This window comes from Mytilus edulis, chromosome 11, assembly GCF_963676685.1.
Source record: "Mytilus edulis chromosome 11, xbMytEdul2.2, whole genome shotgun sequence".
In the NCBI taxonomy this organism is placed as follows: Eukaryota; Metazoa; Mollusca; class Bivalvia; order Mytilida; family Mytilidae; genus Mytilus; species Mytilus edulis.
In genome coordinates, this window is record NC_092354.1 from 79781278 (window position 1) to 79800578 (window position 19301).

At 32.4% G+C, this 19301-nt stretch overlaps 1 protein-coding gene across 41 annotated transcripts in view; it reads left to right on the forward strand.

Moving 5' to 3' along the window:
- LOC139496371 (phosphatidylinositol 4-phosphate 5-kinase type-1 alpha-like) overlaps window positions 1-19301 on the forward strand; it is a 40170-nt gene that overhangs the window by 12144 nt on the left and 8725 nt on the right. For 6 of the 41 annotated variants that reach the window (XR_011657636.1, XR_011657637.1, XM_071284913.1 and 3 more), the window contains 10 exons: window positions 676-753; window positions 1764-1869; window positions 6036-6153; window positions 6808-6940; window positions 8268-8355; window positions 12489-12614; window positions 14205-14373; window positions 14907-15073; window positions 17188-17450; window positions 18251-18277. Coding sequence is in view for 37 of the 41 variants with exons in the window: in XM_071284913.1 (XP_071141014.1) it covers window positions 676-753; window positions 1764-1869; window positions 6036-6153; window positions 6808-6940; window positions 8268-8355; window positions 12489-12614; window positions 14205-14373; window positions 14907-15073; window positions 17188-17450; window positions 18251-18277 (1275 nt within the window). In the remaining 4 variants the exon portion in view is untranslated. Of the gene's footprint in view, window positions 1-675; window positions 754-1763; window positions 1870-3109; window positions 3125-6035; window positions 6154-6807; window positions 6941-8267; window positions 8356-8975; window positions 9030-12488; window positions 12615-14204; window positions 14374-14906; window positions 15074-17187; window positions 17463-18250; window positions 18278-19301 lie in introns of all 41 variants that reach the window. The other 35 variants (XR_011657638.1, XM_071284918.1, XM_071284923.1 and 32 more) reach the window with 16 other exon arrangements.

A 19301-nucleotide genomic window follows, 5' to 3' on the forward strand; every position in this document is an offset into this window, starting at 1 on the left:
CTGGCACATACAGAATGTTAGTGCATCATTGATTTCCAAAATAAAGAAGATGTTGGGTTTACCCCAATAAGACAGTAACCCAAATGCAAATAATGTGGATTCATTTATTCTTGTTGGTACCAATGGATTGAGGAAAATGTCTATGTTCGTAGATATTTGATTATGTAGTTTTGAAAAGCCACAAAATCCACGAAAATTTGGTATCTTACGAATAATAATGTATCCAAGGCAACTAAAATCTAAATATCAACAACTGAAGTGCTTTTATTTCTAATTGCTGCCAGATCTCAAAAAGTAGCTTATCAAAACTTTGTAATCAATAAGAAAGAAATTCCCTATGTTACATGAAAAAAGGTATATATTGATTAAGCATAAGATGAAGACAAAGCTCTGTAGATAGTTGTATGAAGAAGAGAACATCAACTCCAAGTATTTAACAGATCTGTTTAATACATAAGATGGAGAAAACAATCATCATCTAGAATTTATTTAGAATGACTATCTTCAACATGGCGAAAAAAACTTCTTGTTAACTTGCTAGAAACAATTTGGATATTAGACTTAAGAAATAGCTGTTTATTTCATGACAAATAAAGTCATTTATAGATCATAATCAAATGTAAAAACATGGCACCCATTAATTTGCTTGATGTGTTGCATCATATCTATTTTTAGGTACTTGAAAGCTTTAAAATAATGGATTATAGTTTGTTAGTGGGTATATACAACTTAGATCAAGCAGAGAGGGAAAAGGTATGTTAGTTTTATCATCTGTAAAAGATTTTACAAAGTTTAAACCTATAGGCTGTATGCCCAAAAGTGTGTGTACATGTTTGTTAACGGTACTGATCCTCTCTATACACATTTATATTCTGATAATCATGAAAAAATGCAAGTGCATGTATATATAACTTTGATAGATTTGTGAATATTCAAATACGAAATAAAAGATCAATTTTAGTGTTTTGTAGGGTTCTTACACCAAGTTGATTTTCAAACATTTACACACTTTCTGAAGAGATTTTTTCAATCTCACACAGTTTGACAAATGTATTGATATTCACTTGCATTAGGTCAATTTCTATCCGAACTGAAATTGCAAAAAAATTGTGAAAATTTCTTGAACAAATATAATAATCATTGACAATCAAAAACTTACTTGCATGTCTATTGTTTTCAAAGTATTTACAGTATTTACAAACTCAGCTTTAGATAATGAATTGCTTAGGTATGACTGTGCATGACAGCAGAATGTAAAGATGATTTCTACTGAGTCTGTTCATTTAAAAAAGATGTGGTATGATCGCCAATAAAACAACTTTTCACAAGAAACCAAATGACACACAAATTAACAACTATTGGTCACTGTACAACCTTTAACAATGAGCAAACACATACTGCATAGTCAGCTATAAAAGCCACTGAAATGACAAATGTAAAACAATTCTAACGTGAGAACTAAAGGCCTAAATTATGTACAAAATAATGAATGAAAAATAAATATATAACACTGCAACAATGACGACTGAATTACAGGCTGTTGACTTTGAACAAGCACATACAGAATGTGGTGGCTTTAAACATGATAGTGGGGGCCCAACCATCCAAAGTGACCAGTCCATTTGTGATTTATTTTCAAAATAGTAACTTGAAATCTTGTAAAGAAATAATAAAAGATACATTGCAGGGGAGATAATTTAGTTGTAAAATTGCAATGGATTAAAATAAAGTAAAATATTGTAAAAATTCCATTGTTTTTACAGGGACGTACACGAGAAGATTCCGGGGCAGATCATACAGACATTCCAACATTAGACGGTCCGTCTCCAGAGGCAGATTCTTCAGGTGCTAAACCCATAAATAAAACAGGTGTGCTTTACTAACAAACTAACATAGATATATATATATGTAGTAATCTAGTTTCTAGACTATTTTGTTAAGATAAAAAAAAAAAAAGCACACGAATCACGCTTAATTCAGCTTAACCTAGTATGTATAAAAATGGATGAGGTTAAGTTTGCTTGCTTGAAAATAGGATAAATCTTACAATTGTTTTATAATTGAAAAGAACTAGAAATTATACACAAATCAATTTATATCTTGTTAATGTTAGGTCGATTTTCAAGTCCACATTACCATCATATGTTCGTCATCACCCAATAAAACAGATCGCCCAGATAAAGTCTTTAAATGCTGATTCGGCTTAAAGCAAACCACAATTAACCCAGATAAAGTTTTTAAATGCTGATTCGGCTTAAAGCAAACAACAATCAAGTAATTAAATAATAACAATTAAATACTGCAATGTATTAGTAATGTTTTATGGTAATCAAGCTAGCTGACTGTATTTGGAAATACCATGTGGAATCATAATGAACACCCCCAAAAGGTTCTAAATAAATTAACTTTTCTTTTAATGTATTAACCTTACGCTAATTATAAAGAATATAAATACCTGTTTTTTTAGCCCTTCTCATAGAAATTGTTTTGATCTTTATTCTTTAAACATGCTTAAAATGTCTTTTCTGTTTGATGAAATACTTGCAAAATTTGAAAGTAATTCTAAATCACTGCAAATCTTAATTGTTTTCATTATTAACTGTTTGTAATTATGACAGTTATTTTTATAGACAACAAATTTTCAGGGACCATATAGAATGATTACATTTATTTATTGATGTTTAAAAACACAAATTTTAAAATTTAAAAATAAATAAAAATAGTTAGGGAGAGAACAATTACTATACATACAAAATGTAACCATATATGATAACTCATAAGTTTAATATCTAAACCTGAACTAATACATAGTGTAAATTGTGTAGAAATGTCAAAACTAAATTTATAATGTTAGTAGAATGTTTTCATTTCTTGTTTTAAACACTCGTTCTTATTGTCAAATTTAGCCAGTGAAGAAATAAGACCATATCGAATATGGATGTTTTAATTTATGAATTTAATTAATAACAATTGTAGTCTTGAGTTCTAACTGATGATTAACAAACTGCCAATTTTCCACTCTTTTAAATTTCTGTTCAATTTTTTCAGCAATATGAATTGGTTTTCTTTGAGTACTTTGAGGTCTTTGATAAATTTGTTTCTATTGTAGACTCCAATGGAGAGAGTTAGTATTAAACATATTACTAATCACTGGTGTTGGGTACTAATATATAACTTTAATTTTGGGGTGATTTTATAATTAATGTATTTTGAATTTCCCTGGTTCTAAATGTGTGTGTAGTATTGAATCATGGGAAATATTATGGACCCTGAATTGGATTGGTTTTAAATGTGTCTGTAGTATGGAATTATGGGTAATATTATCGAGTCTGAATCGGAGTGTTTTAAATGTGTCTGTAGTATGGAATTATGTACCTTGACTTTGGTTTTTAATGTGTGTGCAGTTTTGAATCATAGGTAATATTCTAAACTCGTATGAACATCACTGACGTTTGGTATGATCGCCAATGACCTTGCCAGACCCTCATTTGTAGTCAAGGTTGTTTAAGTAGTATGGTTGCTAACAACTACCTGAAGGTCAATATCTGCACACCTACAGGCAAAAGGTGACTATGGCTGAACACACTTCACAGAAAGAAGTTCAAAGAACACTCTCTATTTTAGAAAATCATTTCAAAAAAAATATCCAAGAAACTGATGTCCCTCCCAAATCTCTGACAAGTATAATATTTATCCTCTTTGACAGTTGTATATTAATGCTTAATTAATTTTTAAAATCAAACAACCTCCTATGAAGAAATACTGTATTGCACTGGGGACCATTCAAGTTTCTATTTTAATCTTGCTCAGAAACTTTTAAACTCAACATGATGAGAAAAAAATTATGAACTACATGTATATACATGATATATTGTCCTAAAGTAGTTGGTTCAAAATCTCCATCTGTTAATCAAATTTCTTCATATACCTTGGGGCCTTGGTGGCTGAGTAGTCTTTGTAGTTTGACTACTGTATCACTAGCCTGTTAACACTGAGGTAGAGAGTTTAAACCCCACATATTGCATATCAACTATCTCAATTTACAAAGATGGTTTTCCCGTCGTAGGTTGGTGGTTTATTCCCAGAGTGCCTGGCTTCTTCAACCAATTAAAACTGACTGCGGCAAAATAACAAATGTTGCTGAAAGTGGGGTTTAACATCAATCAATCATATAATTGCTTACTTTCATTTTGTATTTTTAATAATTAAAAGTTGACACAAAACCATATAGTTGTCATATGCTAATCTTTCTATCTTTATATAAAGAAAACATATTATAATTCTAGACATTTGCTTTATTAAAATTATTATTGTTACTATTTTTTATTTAGAAGCTAGTATAGTACAGATCTAATGCTATTAGTTAGTATATCAATTATTTATAAATTTAACCCTTTCCTTAATGGAATTTTCAATAAAATGCTGAAAATATGCCTGAAAGTATTAATGCATTGCAAAAAACAAATATTTCATCAAATAAATTTAAGTCAGATAATCTTATGAATATCCTTTTCATATTGGATACAAATTTTATTAAGTCTAATGCAGACATTTCGTAGTCAAAACCTTTCAACTGAGGTACTACACAGGCGTCGAAGGCGTCATTATGGAGTAAAGGGAGTGGCGCCAAAAGGCGTCATTATGGAGTAAAGGGAGTGGCGTCAAAAGGCGTCATTATATGGAGTAAAGGGAGTGGCGCCAAAAGGCGTCATTATGGAGTAAAGGGAGTGGCGTCAAAAGGCGTCATTATATGGAGTAAAGGGAGTTGCGTCAAAAGGCGTCATTATGGAGAAAAAGGTTGAGTCAATTAAGTCTGAAAGAGCCTATGTAAAACACAGAAAAGCCCAGTTTGCTGTCAATTTGATAGCTCAATCCTTGTTTGTTAATTGTTTGTGATATAAATATAGGGCCTTTTAAAGTATAGAATAAAACTTTTTAAATTTTATTTTGTGCCTGAAGCAATTTGCTTGATCCACCTTCATCTGGAACTATTAAACTCAAACAGAAACTTTTAAAAACCAGGGATATATTGAATTTATAGAACTTGGTCAAGAAACTGTTGGTCAAATGTTGGTAACTTATATTTGTTTGCTTGGTCATGGAACAGTTGTTTACTAATGTTGGCTTACTTTGGATTTATTTATTATCACATATATGCAAAATTCTACATTCAAGTCATAGAAAATTTGCAATTCTTTGAACATTTAAATTTGTGTTCAACTGTACCCACAAAATCAATGAAGAATTGATATCCAATATGAAAATAATGAATCCACAGTATTTAAACTAACCAAGTTCATCTGATTTCATCTCAGCAGAGTATGAGTGAATAAACTCATCATAGATACCAGGACTAAATTTTGTATATACGCCAGACGCACGTTTCGTCCACAAAAGACTCACCAGTGACGTTCGAATCCAAAAAAGTTAAAAAGTCCAAACAAAGTACGAAGCAAAAGAGCCCCGAGGACCAAAATTCAGTCCTACTTATATTTTTTGACATCAAGTTACAACATTTTCCCCAATAGTTGTTTAAAAAATAATACAAAAATATCAAAATATGTAAAATATAACATTTGTTTTGATTTGAAGCCATGTGGAGCACAATTGTTGCCTGTTTCGATTCCACATGCATCTTATTTAATAGAGATGGTTTTTGGTCAGTTTTAGGAGTAATAACAGATTTTTTACTGTTGAGAAATGAGCATTAAAATGTATTGGATTTACTTAGGTTTGCTTGAAATAAAATGAACACCAAGTTTTTAAGCAGTTTGTGTACAGCATATCAATTTTTTTTAATAAAGTGACAGTATTAAGTCTGTGATGAAAACAAACATGTTGCTGTGTACCATTTGGATAATTGAAGCCTACTTAGACTTAATGTACAATGTCAAACAAATCAATAGTTATAGATGGGGAACGTCTCAAAGAATATACCATAATATACCAACACTGTAATTAAAATAATGACATGATAATACACTGTAGTGATAACAAAGGATTGAATTTTATGCCTACATCATCTTTTTCCTTAGGTACCTCATTAACAAGAACTAAGTCAATGAAGACAAGACTGGCAAATTATTCCACGGCTATAGAATCTATACAGGCCAGAAATGTAGATGATGAAGAGGAGGAGGATGAAGATACGCCGTAAGTCAGGGGTTCTGTACAGGGGGGGGGGCACTAGATGTTAGTAGACTGGCAAATTATTCCACAGCTATAGAATCTATACAGGCCAGAAATGTAGATGATGAAGAGGAGGAGGATGAAGATACGCCGTAAGTCAGGGGTTCTGTACAGGGGGGGGCACTAGATGTCAGTAGACTGGCAAATTATTCCACAGCTATAGAATCTATACAGGCCAGAAATGTAGATGATGAGGAGGAGGAGGATGAAGATACGCCGTAAGTCAGGGGTTCTGTACAGGGTGGGGAGGGGCACTAGATGTCAGTAGACTGGCAAATTATTCCACAGCTATAGAATCTATACAGGCCAGAAAATAGATGATGAGAAGGAGGAGGATGAAGATACGCCGTAAGTCAGGGGTTCTGTACAGGGGGGGGGGCACTAGATGTCAGTAGACTGGCAAATTATTCCACGGCTATAGAATCTTTACAGGCCAGAAATGTAGATGATGAGGAGGAGGATGAATATACGCCTTAAGTCAGGGGTTCAGTACAGGGTCAGGGAGGGGCAGTAGTAATTCCCATTAAGGTTAGATTTTTATATCAATTAAAAAATTATAATACAATGATTTTGTTTCAAACCATGCATCTTTCTATTAATATATTTGTTTATTTTTAGGCCTGGTGGTATTCCTGCAAAAAATGCAAAAGGAGAAAGGTTGTTAATATTCCTTGGTATAATAGATATATTACAGAGTTACAGACTGAAGAAAAAACTTGAACATACCATGAAATCTATAGTTATAGATGGGGTAAGTCTCAAAGAATACACATGTATCATAATATACCATCAAATCAATAGTTATGATGGGGAAAGGCTCGAAGAACATACCAGCAAATTAATAGTTATAGATGGGGAAAGTCTCAAAGAACATACCACCAAATCAATAGTTATAGATCGGGAAAGTCTTCAAAGAACATACCACCAAGTCAATAGTTATAGATGGGGAAAGTCTCAAAAAACATACCATCAAATCAATAGTTATGAGGGGGAAAGTTTCAAAGAATATACCAACAAATCGATAGTTATAGATGGGGAACGTCCCAAAGAATATACCAACAAATCAATAGTTATAGATCATGTAGATGGGGAACATCCCAAAGAACATACCAACAAATCAATAGTTATAGATGGGGAACGTCTCAAAGATTATACCATAATATACCAACAAATCATTAGTTATAGATGGGGAACGTCCCAAAGAACATACCACTAAATCAATAGTATAGATGGGGAACGTCCCAAAGAACATACCACCAAATTAATAGTATAGATGGGGAACGTCTCAAAGATTATACCATAATATACCAACAAATCAATAGTTATAGATGGGGAATGTCCCAAAGAACATACCAACAAATCAATAGTTATAGATGGGGAACGTCTCAAAGATTATACCATAATATACCAACAAATCAATAGTTATAGATGGGGAATGTCCCAAAGAACATACCACTAAATCAATAGTATAGATGGGGAACGTCCCAAAGAACATACCACCAAATCAATAGTATAGATGGGGAACGTCCCAAAGAACATACCACCAAATCAATAGTATAGATGGGGAACGTCTCAAAGATTATACCATAATATACCAACAAATCAATAGTTATAGATGGGGAATGTCCCAAAGAACATACCAACAAATCAATAGTTATAGATGGGGAACGTCTCAAAGATTATACCATAATATACCAACAAATCAATAGTTATAGATGGGGAACGTCCCAAAGAACATACCACTAAATCAATAGTATAGATGGGGAAAGTCACAAAGAGGAAACCACAAAATCAATAGTTAACGATGGGGAAAGTCTCAAAGAACATACCATCAAATCAATAGTTTTGATGGGGAAAGTGTCAAAGAACATATCACCAAAACAATAGTTATAGACAGGGAACGTCTCAAAGAACAAACAACAAAATCAATAGTTATAGATGGGATGAGTTAAACAATATGACAAGAATTATACAAATTTTTCCTTCAAGGATTTGACTTTTTTCTTCTACCAAGTAGGTTGAGAGAACAAGCTGTACACATTATACTATAAACTATGAAATTTTCCTTGTGATTTTAGGATTCTATATCTGTACATAGACCTAGTTTTTACTGTCAAAGATTCCAGGATTTCATGTCTAAAAGAGTTTTCAAGAAACTACAAACTCGTAAGTCTTTACTGTGATTTTCTACAACTTTATATATATAGCTCTGTACTTTGATTCCTGTACAAGTAGAAGATAAAAGTATTTCATCTGAAATGTTTGACAGATTCACAAATGTGTTTATTCAATGTTTTTGAAAAGAAGTGAGTTTCTTATGTATTTGCATTGAGGATTTTAATTAAGTAATATTTAGGCAAGATATTTTACCTACACTTAAGGTGACTCTTTGGCTGAATAATATAAGTAGTTTATGTACTGTATCACTAGCCTAGCAATACTAAGGCTATGAGTTAGAATAAATCACATGGCAGGTTCATGCGACTTAGAATAAATCACATGGCAGGTTTATGCGACTCCAATCTTGATTGACAAGGATAGCTAGTTTTCTTGCTGAAGGTCTGTTGTTCTCTCATGTCATTCCCAGCTATCTTTACCAATAAAATAAAATAAAAACCACAAAGTTCAATGTTCAACCAATACCAAATTTTATGCATACTTCGGCAAAACAACGAAATTCAATATCAACGAACATGTAAGTTTTCAACAATCCACAAAACAGGTTATAGATATTATGCTTTGCTGTATAGGCACAATTATTTATTTTGCTTTATTTTTGCTCTCAGTGGACCCTCCGACATTCAAGGGATCCCAGAGATTTAGAAAAATTGCCAGATTAGGTAATAGTTGTCTCCCTTGAAGCAGTTGTTTTCATTTCATCAGTTGCCATATATTTTGTATTTTTTCCTTAATTTGTACTTTTGTTTTTTTTTTTTTTCACCAATATTTTAATTTCAGTTGATATTTACACACAGTTAGAATTCCCCATGGAAGCTGTCCCCTCAGATCTATAATTCATGTTTGAATACAATTAATGATATAAACTCAGGAGGACTAAACATACCATTGTTGACAAGGTGTCAAGGTTTCAAGGTGTCTTTTCTGTATTAATAAGGTACAGGTGACTGACTAGGAATTGAAGTGTTTTTTCAAAATGATGAGTTCTGTCCATAAAAATTGTAGGAAGATCATTTAAGGGGGACCATCCCTCCACCACCCCCACTCCCTTTTTTGTGGGAACAATTTGGTTGATCATATAGTGAATCACTGAATGGTGCCCCTCTTTGGCAGGCAATGGGCCCCTCTTAGGAATATTTCTTGATCCGCCACTGATTAAATCTTTTTATAGTATAAGCAAAATTTCCATGGAAATTCAAAATTTATGGAACAGTTTGGAATGTTTCAATGTATATTTATATTTATTAACCAAGTGTCATATTTTTTTGTAAATAGAAGTTTGTTTATTACAAACAAGAATCATTTTAAATATGAAACTTGATGAAACTTGATGAAATACCTGCTTTCCATTTTATATTTTTATAAGAAGGATTTAAAAGTTTACTATTGCAAGGTTGGATGTAGTTGCAGTTTCCATGGAAATTCTAAACAAAGTGTAGCATGGTTTTATTTTTCAGTATGTCAATATATTTAGTTGCATAATTATTGTAAATTTTTAAACGTAATTTAAAATATTGATTTATTTTTCTCTGTTCACATCACTGAAATCAATTTAAATACATATTTGTCTTAAAGGCAATACAAAATATTTTTTTCTTATTGATGCAGTATTAATAATTATTCCAATATTCTATATATTTCTCAATAACTGGTTCAAATTCTTCACTTTGACTTAATCTTAAGGCAGCAGTAATGTCATTCTGGTTGAGAACTTGAATCATTACTCCCAAACATATCAATTTGATTATTGATTTGAAAGTTTGAACTTTCTCAAACATACATATTATAAATGGTTAATACACTAATATAAGGGGTTGGTTCCCCATTTTAGATAAAGAAGCTTCCGATTCCTTGGTAACGGGTTTCTTGTTAAAAGAGATTAACCCTCAATTTTAAATCTTCAGGAAGAAAAGATTAACAAAACAGAGATCCTTTGATTTCAATAATTTGTATAGTGTGTTTTAACCTTTTATCTTATATATTTCAGTAGGTGATGTATTGTGTTTTGCTATGGTTGTTGTAATCACATTATATTTGTTTTACTGCAATTCAAAAAGGCTATGTTTTTCTTGGTCTAACTGTCATCAACAACAGAGAGCAAAACAAATCAAACAAAGTGTCTGTCTTAGAATGTTGAATCTCATTTATAATTGAGTAGTTGCTTTTTCTGTGTTCAGAGCTCACTGTGACTATTAGCTGAAGGTCAATAATAGAAGTGCTGCTCCTTTTTCTGTGTTCAGAGCTCGCTGTGACTTTGAGCTGAAGGTCAATAATAGAAGTGCTGCTCCTTTTTCTGTGTTCAGAGCTCGCTGTGACTTTGAGCTGAAGGTCAATAATAGAAGTGCTGCTCCTTTTTCTGTGTTCAGAGCTGGCTGTGACTGAGCTGAAGGTCAATAATAGAAGTGCTGCTCCTTTTTCTGTGTTCAGAGCTCGCTGTGACTGAGCTGAAGGTCAATAATAGAAGTGCTGCTCCTTTTTCTGTGTTCAGAGCTCGCTGTGACTGAGCTGAAGGTCAATAATAGAAGTGCTGCTCCTTTTTCTGTGTTCAGAGCTCGCTGTGACTGAGCTGAAGGTCAATAATAGAAGTGCTGCTCCTTTTTCTGTGTTCAGAGCTCGCTGTGACTATGAGCTGACGGTCAATAATAGAAGTGCTGCTCCTTTATCTGTGTGCAGAGCTCTCTGTGACTTTGAGCTGAAGGTCAATAATAGAAGTGCTGCTCCTTTTTCTGTGTTCAGAGCTCGCTGTGACTTTGAGCTGAAGGTCAATAATAGAAGTGCTGCTCCTTTTTCTGTGTTCAGAGCTCGCTGTGACTATGAGCTGAAGGTCAATAATAGAAGTGCTGCTCCTTTTTCTGTGTGCAGAGCTCTCTGTGACTTTGAGCTGAAGGTCAATAATAGAAGTGCTGCTCCTTTTTCTGTGTTCAGAGCTCGCTGTGACTTTGAGCTGATGGTCAATAATAGAAGTGCTGCTCCTTTTGGGAATGTTAATTGTGTTATGGGATATATTTGTCAAGTCCTAAAATATTCTGTCCTAAAAGTGCCACTTGGTTAAAATTTAAGTTTATATGTACATTTTTAGACAGCAGTAAGTCATTTGCTGGCATTCTTTGAAGTGATTGTTTTTTTCTTAGTGAAAGCGTTAATTTCTTTAGAAACCTAATACTATAACACGCTGAAATCTGCTATGGAATACTCTTATAATATGTATATATTTGGAATAACTATACATTATCTCAAAATTTAAATTTTATTAATTGAGTACAAATAAAAAAAATATATTTTGAGACAATGTTTGGTTATCCTTGTTAAACTGCAACCCTTACTTTTATTTCAAATGAAATATTTTGGCTTTTACATAAAAACCATCAAATTTAAATATAAAAGGATACAACATAAAAGTTATTTACATCTGTTTTCTTTATTGATCTCTTAATTAAAACTCTATAGAAACACATCGTCAACATCATAAACAAAGCAACAGTCAGTAACTATTTATATCACAAATGATTCTACAATCAATGCAATTTGACTGCTCAAATAGACGTATTTACACTTGTATGCAAATTTGTCCGCCATTACGTAAAATCACACAGGTTCCCGTAATCTTTGACATCATAATTTAAAATATTTGACGTCACAATTTAAAAGTGGATTGTTGCTTGGACGTCAAAAGGTGATTCGGAGTAGATCTAAGGTCATCCGGCGGCAAGATTCAGCTAAATACCAAAAGTGTAAATACGTTTATAGCAAATACAGTTGCAGAATGCATTGCTTCGGTTAAATAATCCTGATGACTCTAAAACTCTGCATTTCTTGCCATTGTATTATATTGACAATGACAATGATTGAAGGACAAGAAGGGCAATTAATATTTAAATGGAAAGAAAGTAGATTGCTCGGCTCACTGCAATATAGCATTTTTGTGCTGATGCAGCATTATTATTGCTTGGTATTCTCCCAGGTATAAATCTTGTGACTTTGATCACAAAAGATGAAAATCAAAGTCAGAAGAATCCTTCAATAACAGTATCATGCTATGTGTAGACCTGCTAATTATTTACTTACCCATTGTGTATTTATTTGGCTGAAATTATTATTGACTTCTATTTTATTATTTTCAGCCATTAAACATTCTCCTTCCAAAAGAAAACCTACATATCCAAGAAGACATGGAAATTCTGAAGGAGAAGGTGAAACCTCAAAATATAGGGCATATAGTTACTCAGAAGAGAGTCAACCCGTCTCAGGTAAAGGTCATCAAAATATAGGGCATGAAGTTACTCAGAAGAGAGTCAATCTGTCTCAGGTAAAGGTCATCAAAATATAGGGCATATAGTTACTCAGAGGAGAGTCAACCCGTCTCAGGTAAAGGTCATCAAAATATAGGGCATGAAGTTACTCAGAAGAGAGTCAACCTGTCTCAGGTAAAGGTCATCCAAATATAGGGCATATAGTTACTAAGAAGATAGTCAACCAGTCTAGGGTAAAGGGTATCAAAATATAGGGCATATAGTTACTCAGAAGAGAGTCAACCAGTCTCAGGTAAAGGGTATCAAAATATAGGGCATGAAGTTACTCAGAAGAGAGTCAACCCGTCTCAGGTAAAGGTCATCCAAATATAGGGCATATAGTTACTCAGAAGAGAGTCAACCTGTCTCAGGTAAAGGTCATCAAAATATAGGGCATATAGTTACTCAGAAGAGAGTCAACCTGTCTCAGGTAAAGGTCATCCAAATATAGGGCATATAGTTACTCAGAAGAGAGTCAACCAGTCTAGGGTAAAGGTCATCAAAATATAGGGCATATAGTTACTCAGAAGAGAGTCAACCCGTCTCAGGTAAAGGTCATCAAAATATAGGGCATATAGTTACTCAGAAGAGAGTCAACCCGTCTCAGGTAAAGGTCATCAAAATATAGGTCATAAAGTTACTCAGAAGAGATTCAACCCGTCTCAGGTAAAGGTCATCAAAATATAGAGCATAGTTACTCAAAGGAAGGTCAATTTGTCTGGGGTAAGAGTCAACAAAATATATGGTATATAGTTACTCAGAGGAAGGTCAACCCATCTCAGGTAAAGGTCATCCAAATATAGGGCATAAAGTTACTCAAGAGGAAGATCAACTTGTCTCGGGTAAGATTCAACAAAATAAAGGGCATAGATTTACTCAGAGGAGAGTCAACCTGTCTCAGGTAAAGGTCATATAGTTACTCCGAGGAAAATTGACCTGTCACAGGCAAAAGTCATCAAAATATAGAGCAAACAGTTCAAATGAGAAAACTAATTGCAGAATTTATAACAAAACACAACACCAAACACAACACAAATATGATATGTACGAACCAAGTACACAGCTGAATTATTGGCTCCTTCTTTGTAACAGAAACATAGATGCGGTAGGGTTAAACATGTTTTTGAGCACTTAACCCTTCCCTAATCTGGGACATAAATGTTATTTGAATCTGTTTTCTTTATTGATCTCTTAAATAAAACTCTACAGACATCTAATCTGGGACAGTGATGTAACAGCACAACAACATTTAAAAAAAACACTTGAAAATTCACTTGAAATGACTTATCTCAATATATCAGTATTAAGCTAAAAAACTAACTTACATAAAAACAAATAAAAAAACCCACAGATATAAGAATACTGTCAGTTACTGAAAGTTGGTTTAAAGTCAACAACATCTAAAAGATAAAACATGTTCTCCTAGAATTAAGTATAAATTCGTACACATCCACGAGATTTAGTATGAAAATGTCATAAATCGTCTGAGAAATAAATGTCCATGTGCAATGCAAAATTACAAGTTAAAATCCAATACTTTTCTTTCAGGGGCTACAGGAAGACGCCCAGATTTAGTCCCAGAAAACTCCACTCCTCCTCCTACATTCGCTGAGGCCCTAGATAGAGGGCCATCACCACGACAACAAAACAGGTCTCCTAACGCATCAAGAGTTTTATATACAGGAAGAACTATTTCTTCTGAATCTGAAAACAAAAGGTAAGAAATTGTCTAAATAAACTCATTATAGATACCAGGATGAAATTTTGTATTTACGCTAGACATGTGTTTCATCTACAAAGGACTCATCAGTGACGTTTTAAAATTCAAAAAAGTTAAAAAGACCAAATAAAGTACGAAGTTGAAGAGCATTTGAGGACCAAAATTACAAAAAGTTTTGCCAAATACAGCTAAGGTAATCGATTCCTGAGGTAGAAAAGCCTTAGTATTTCAAAAAACACTGTTACTTTGGTTTTTAACCAGATTTCAGAAATATCAGTTATTAATTTGGTGGGCAGGTAGTTGCTTTGATTTTAGCTTATATAGTTGTTGGGTGTTAGATCTTTTATTTATAGCAAAAAGTGATACATAGAGCAAGGCTCTGACAAATATTGTAAATTCAGAAATGATTGCATGCATTTAATATTGCAATTTTGTCATCTTAGACTAAAATGCAAATTTTAATTTTTGCGATACTAAGAAAAATCCTGTATAATTCATACCTCTCACCATATTTATTATGTATATTTCAGGCTAGATTATTCCAGTAGTGGTAAATTTACAGTAACATATCAGGAGACGACACAGATGCCAGCGTCACCTAATCTCAGTCTGTCAGAGTCCACGCCCACTCATACAGATTTTACAGAGGGTACGCCCAGTTACACGCCTTCTACACCCAGTTGTTACAGTGAAATAGGTACAAGTGACAGCACTGCTTGTCAATCAAAAGCTTAGATTTAACTTTGGCCTCTTTTAGCTTCAAATCTGTTAGCTTTTTATTTTATGACCACAATCACAAACTGTTGCAATGAGCGTGACAGTACTGCTTGTCAATCAAAATCTTAGATTTATTCTTGGCCAAATTTAGCTTCAAATCTGTTAGCTTTTTATTTTATGACCACAATCACAAACTATTGCAATGAGCATGACAGCACTGCTTGTCAATCAAAAGCTTAGATTTATTCTTGGCCAAATTTTGAGGAACTCTTATGTTGTTACCTTATCGTTGAAATGAGCCCTTTGTAGCATACTGTGTCATCATTATTTTTTGGGGGATACCAATGTCCGTGGGCACAGGTGAACCACGAATTCAAATGTTCAAGGAATAACATATTTTCAATAGTCTATGTATACAGAGATTGGCAAAACCATGAAATTAAATGTACATAAAAATGTTTTCAACAATCCACAAAAAATTGACAGTGATATTGTTTTTTTTCTTTTCTAAACTACCTCTACCCTTTTTTATTGAGAAAATATGTGTCATTTTTATCAAATTGGGAAATTTATAATAAACTATGAATGGAACTTAAATTTGCAGACCCCCTTTCAAGAGGTAAACCCTCATTTAAAATAAGACCCCTTATTGTCAGTGAAGATGCATAAATAGACCCTCAAATCTGCACATATAGTCATTCTAGGCATGAAAAATGTTTAAATGACTGTTTTTCAGTTCATGCACAATTACTACTGAGACTGCACTGTTTGGGAAAAAAGCTGTCTTTTTGGGAATAATTGTAAGCCATTTTTTTTTCAAATTGAGATTCTTCTCCAGGGGAAAAGCCTTTATTCTCCAGTAATTTAAGGCAAACAATATCACTGGTTGATACCCATGAAAATAGATGAATCCACGGTAGCTTCTGTTTGCAGTATAGCAATATTGTATAGCACTGCTTATTATATATTTAGAAATAAGTCTGGCTTCTTTTTACATACATTTAGTTGACAAAAAGTGACCAAGCTCCCCATATAATCTACCCAAACTTTGTTCATGTATGTATTTTAAGCTTGCATTGAGTTTTTGGTTTGTCAAAATAAAAGATCAAAAGCAGATTAATTACATTCAACGTGAATAAATAAGTCTTTTTTTACTGGTTCACAAAATAAAAGTGTTTTAATGGCAAAATATTACCAATTCACAAGTTCACAAAATAAAAGTATTTTAAATGACAAAATATTACCAATTCACTGGTTCACAAAATAAAAGTGTTTTGGTAACAAATTATATGACTGATTACAATAGTGAAAGAGTAAATTTAAGGCCTTTATAATTGAAACACAACCCTATCAAAATTTTAGTATAAGTAAGTTGAAAGAATTTAGACAAAACAAATATATTATAAGGTTTAGTAGTAAAAGCACCAAACTTCCTTGTGGGTTATTTATATCCCATTTATGAAGAAGCATCACTTTTACATAGTCGTTTTTTTTTAATGAGATTTGATTCATGTTTAATTGCTTCTAGAGTTATGGGACTTTGATTAGGAAATATTTAAACTTTTAACTTATTGACATTTACTTGATCCCAATAGCATATTTTTTCTGCACAGATTGAGAATAAACACCCTTCCATACAAGCTGTATTTGAAGTTTTTTTTCGTGAATAGCAGTTCATATTTTAATTCTTTATAACCAGACACAATGTTGCTATTTCTTTATTTTATTAGTTTAAGCAAAAGAATAAGCAAACAAGTTATATGGTTTTTTTATTTGTTAGCACTTCAAAGCACTGATATTTAGCTAGAAAAAGTAATGTAATGATAATTACATAAAAATTGAATTAAATCTTTATATCAGATTATATACCTACAATTAATAATTTAATGTATGATTCTTGAAATATTTATTCCTCTGACACTTGTGAGATTCAGAGGTTGTACAGTTTATACAAATTCTTACATCTCAGCCTCTATTTTATTCACATAATTGATAAATTGTTTGACAAAGCAGCAATGGATAATTGTTTTGTATTTGCTTAATGCTGATATGTAATCTTGAATTTAACCCATTTTTTCATCCTGACATTTACAGAACAAAGTTTTCAAGCTGAGCTGGACTCTGAAGCTCCATCATCTCAATCTTTATCTCCCATTAAATCTGTGAACAATACAATGATAAGTAGTACAGAGACATCATATGCCTCTGCGTTAGAATCACAGGGACCAGAAAACCAGGAACTCAATGGTGAACTGGATACTAAAAGTGAGGACACAACTTTAACAAACCAGGGGGGAAATGTGAGAAACCCAACTGAAAATCCAAGTCAGATTGATGAGGAGGAGGAAGAAGAAATGGTTAGTAGTTTTGTAAGCATTTAGGTGAAGGGACTGTTTTAGAAGAAATAATGTATAGTATGCTTAAACGGAGCTTCTTACAGAATACTTTTTGCAAGTCAGTCTGATTCTTTTCATATAAAAAAAGGAAACAAAATGATTGCAACTATGTATGATTTAAATGGTGTTTGATATTTAGAATATTGTGAGAATACCCTTTGATCTCTCCAAACAATCAGAACATAAACATAATCATGTGCAGTGGTTTAATCTGTTTATATTCATATTATAATAATGGTAATCCAGTTATCTATGACTTTATTGGTTTTCTGACCCTACTCTCGTTGCTGATTTGTTTTCATTTGTAATTTAAAAAATTTTTTTTGGAAAAAAGCTGTCAGATTGTTAACCTTTTTTTTTGTGTGTGTTTTTCATTAACAGGCGATTGTTTGTCTCTTTATCAGCATTTTCATGTATTTTCATAAATATTAAGATTTTAATATGAAAAATAAGAAGATGTTAAAGATGGAAAAAGAAGCATTAAAAAAAAATTAAAAATATGGAGTTCAATGAAAGACATTTGCTTTATTACTGTTTGTATTCAGACATCAAGTACACAAGTTTTACTTTATGTCAGTTGTTTGGATTTTATATTTTAATCTTCTTACATTTTGTGTCTGATTTTATTTATCTCTAAGAAGTCATTTGAAAGTTTCATTCCCCATATAATTTGAAGTCATACCATGTTTTTCTTTAAGTATCTTTAACAAATGCTGTAAATAATGGACCTATTAAAATCATTTTAATAAAATCATTTTTAGAAAGACAGGAGGGTGATAATTTATGAGGTAAAAGCATGATATGTATATCTACACACACAGACTACATATACTTCTCTATCTCTCTTTAGTTCTGTCTATTGTCACACAGAATAGATACAGTTGTATTACCCAGCATTCTCTAGTTTGACTGAAAACCCCTACATTACAACTTTTCATTCTTACAAACGTTTGCATGTAACTTTTATGTTGAATTAATTCATGCTAATATTGGGTTCTTCTTTTGCGATTCACACAATAATGGGTTTATATTTTGCAATGACCTACAAATATTTTATTTTATTATTTCAACAAATATGTAGGATACACACATAGAAAGGAAAAATCACTCAAAAATTACAAACACAATACACTGCAAATCATGGAGTTGTCTCTAAAATCATGAGGCATGGGTAGCTCAGGTCATTCAAATTTTTGCTTAATTCATTTATTTCCATACAAATAGACCAAATAATTCATTTGATATCACATAAACTTGAAGTTAATTCAGACAACATTTTGATATTCAATATTTTATGAATTGAAAATGATACAGTAAAACATTCTCCATTTGTTTTGTTTGCAGAAATTTTATTTTATAGGATAATGGGTAGCATGAAACACATAGTTTTTTTTTTCAATGCATGACATCCTGTGCAAACAAAAAATTAACAAAATAGATACACAAATGTTCCAGTCAGATATCCAAAACAAATCTCATGAAATATAGCTAAGTCGTAAGTCATCTTTTGAATTATTGGTAGGAAAGAAAACTTGATGGTAAAGGGTAGTACTGGAGTTACTTCCTGTCCTGTATTCTTGAATTGTTAAATTCCTCCTGTGAGGAAAACTCAAAAATACAAATTATCTGAAGAATGCTGGTATGTATTGCTGAAAATGGCTGAGGATTAGAGAATGATACAAGTTGATAGCAATTAAATGATTGGCTTTTAAACTGCAATAAATTAACTAGAAAAAAGTATTTAAAAAATTTGCTTTACTTGAATACATTTTGAACAAGCATCAACAGTGTTGGTAGTGCACATTATCATGA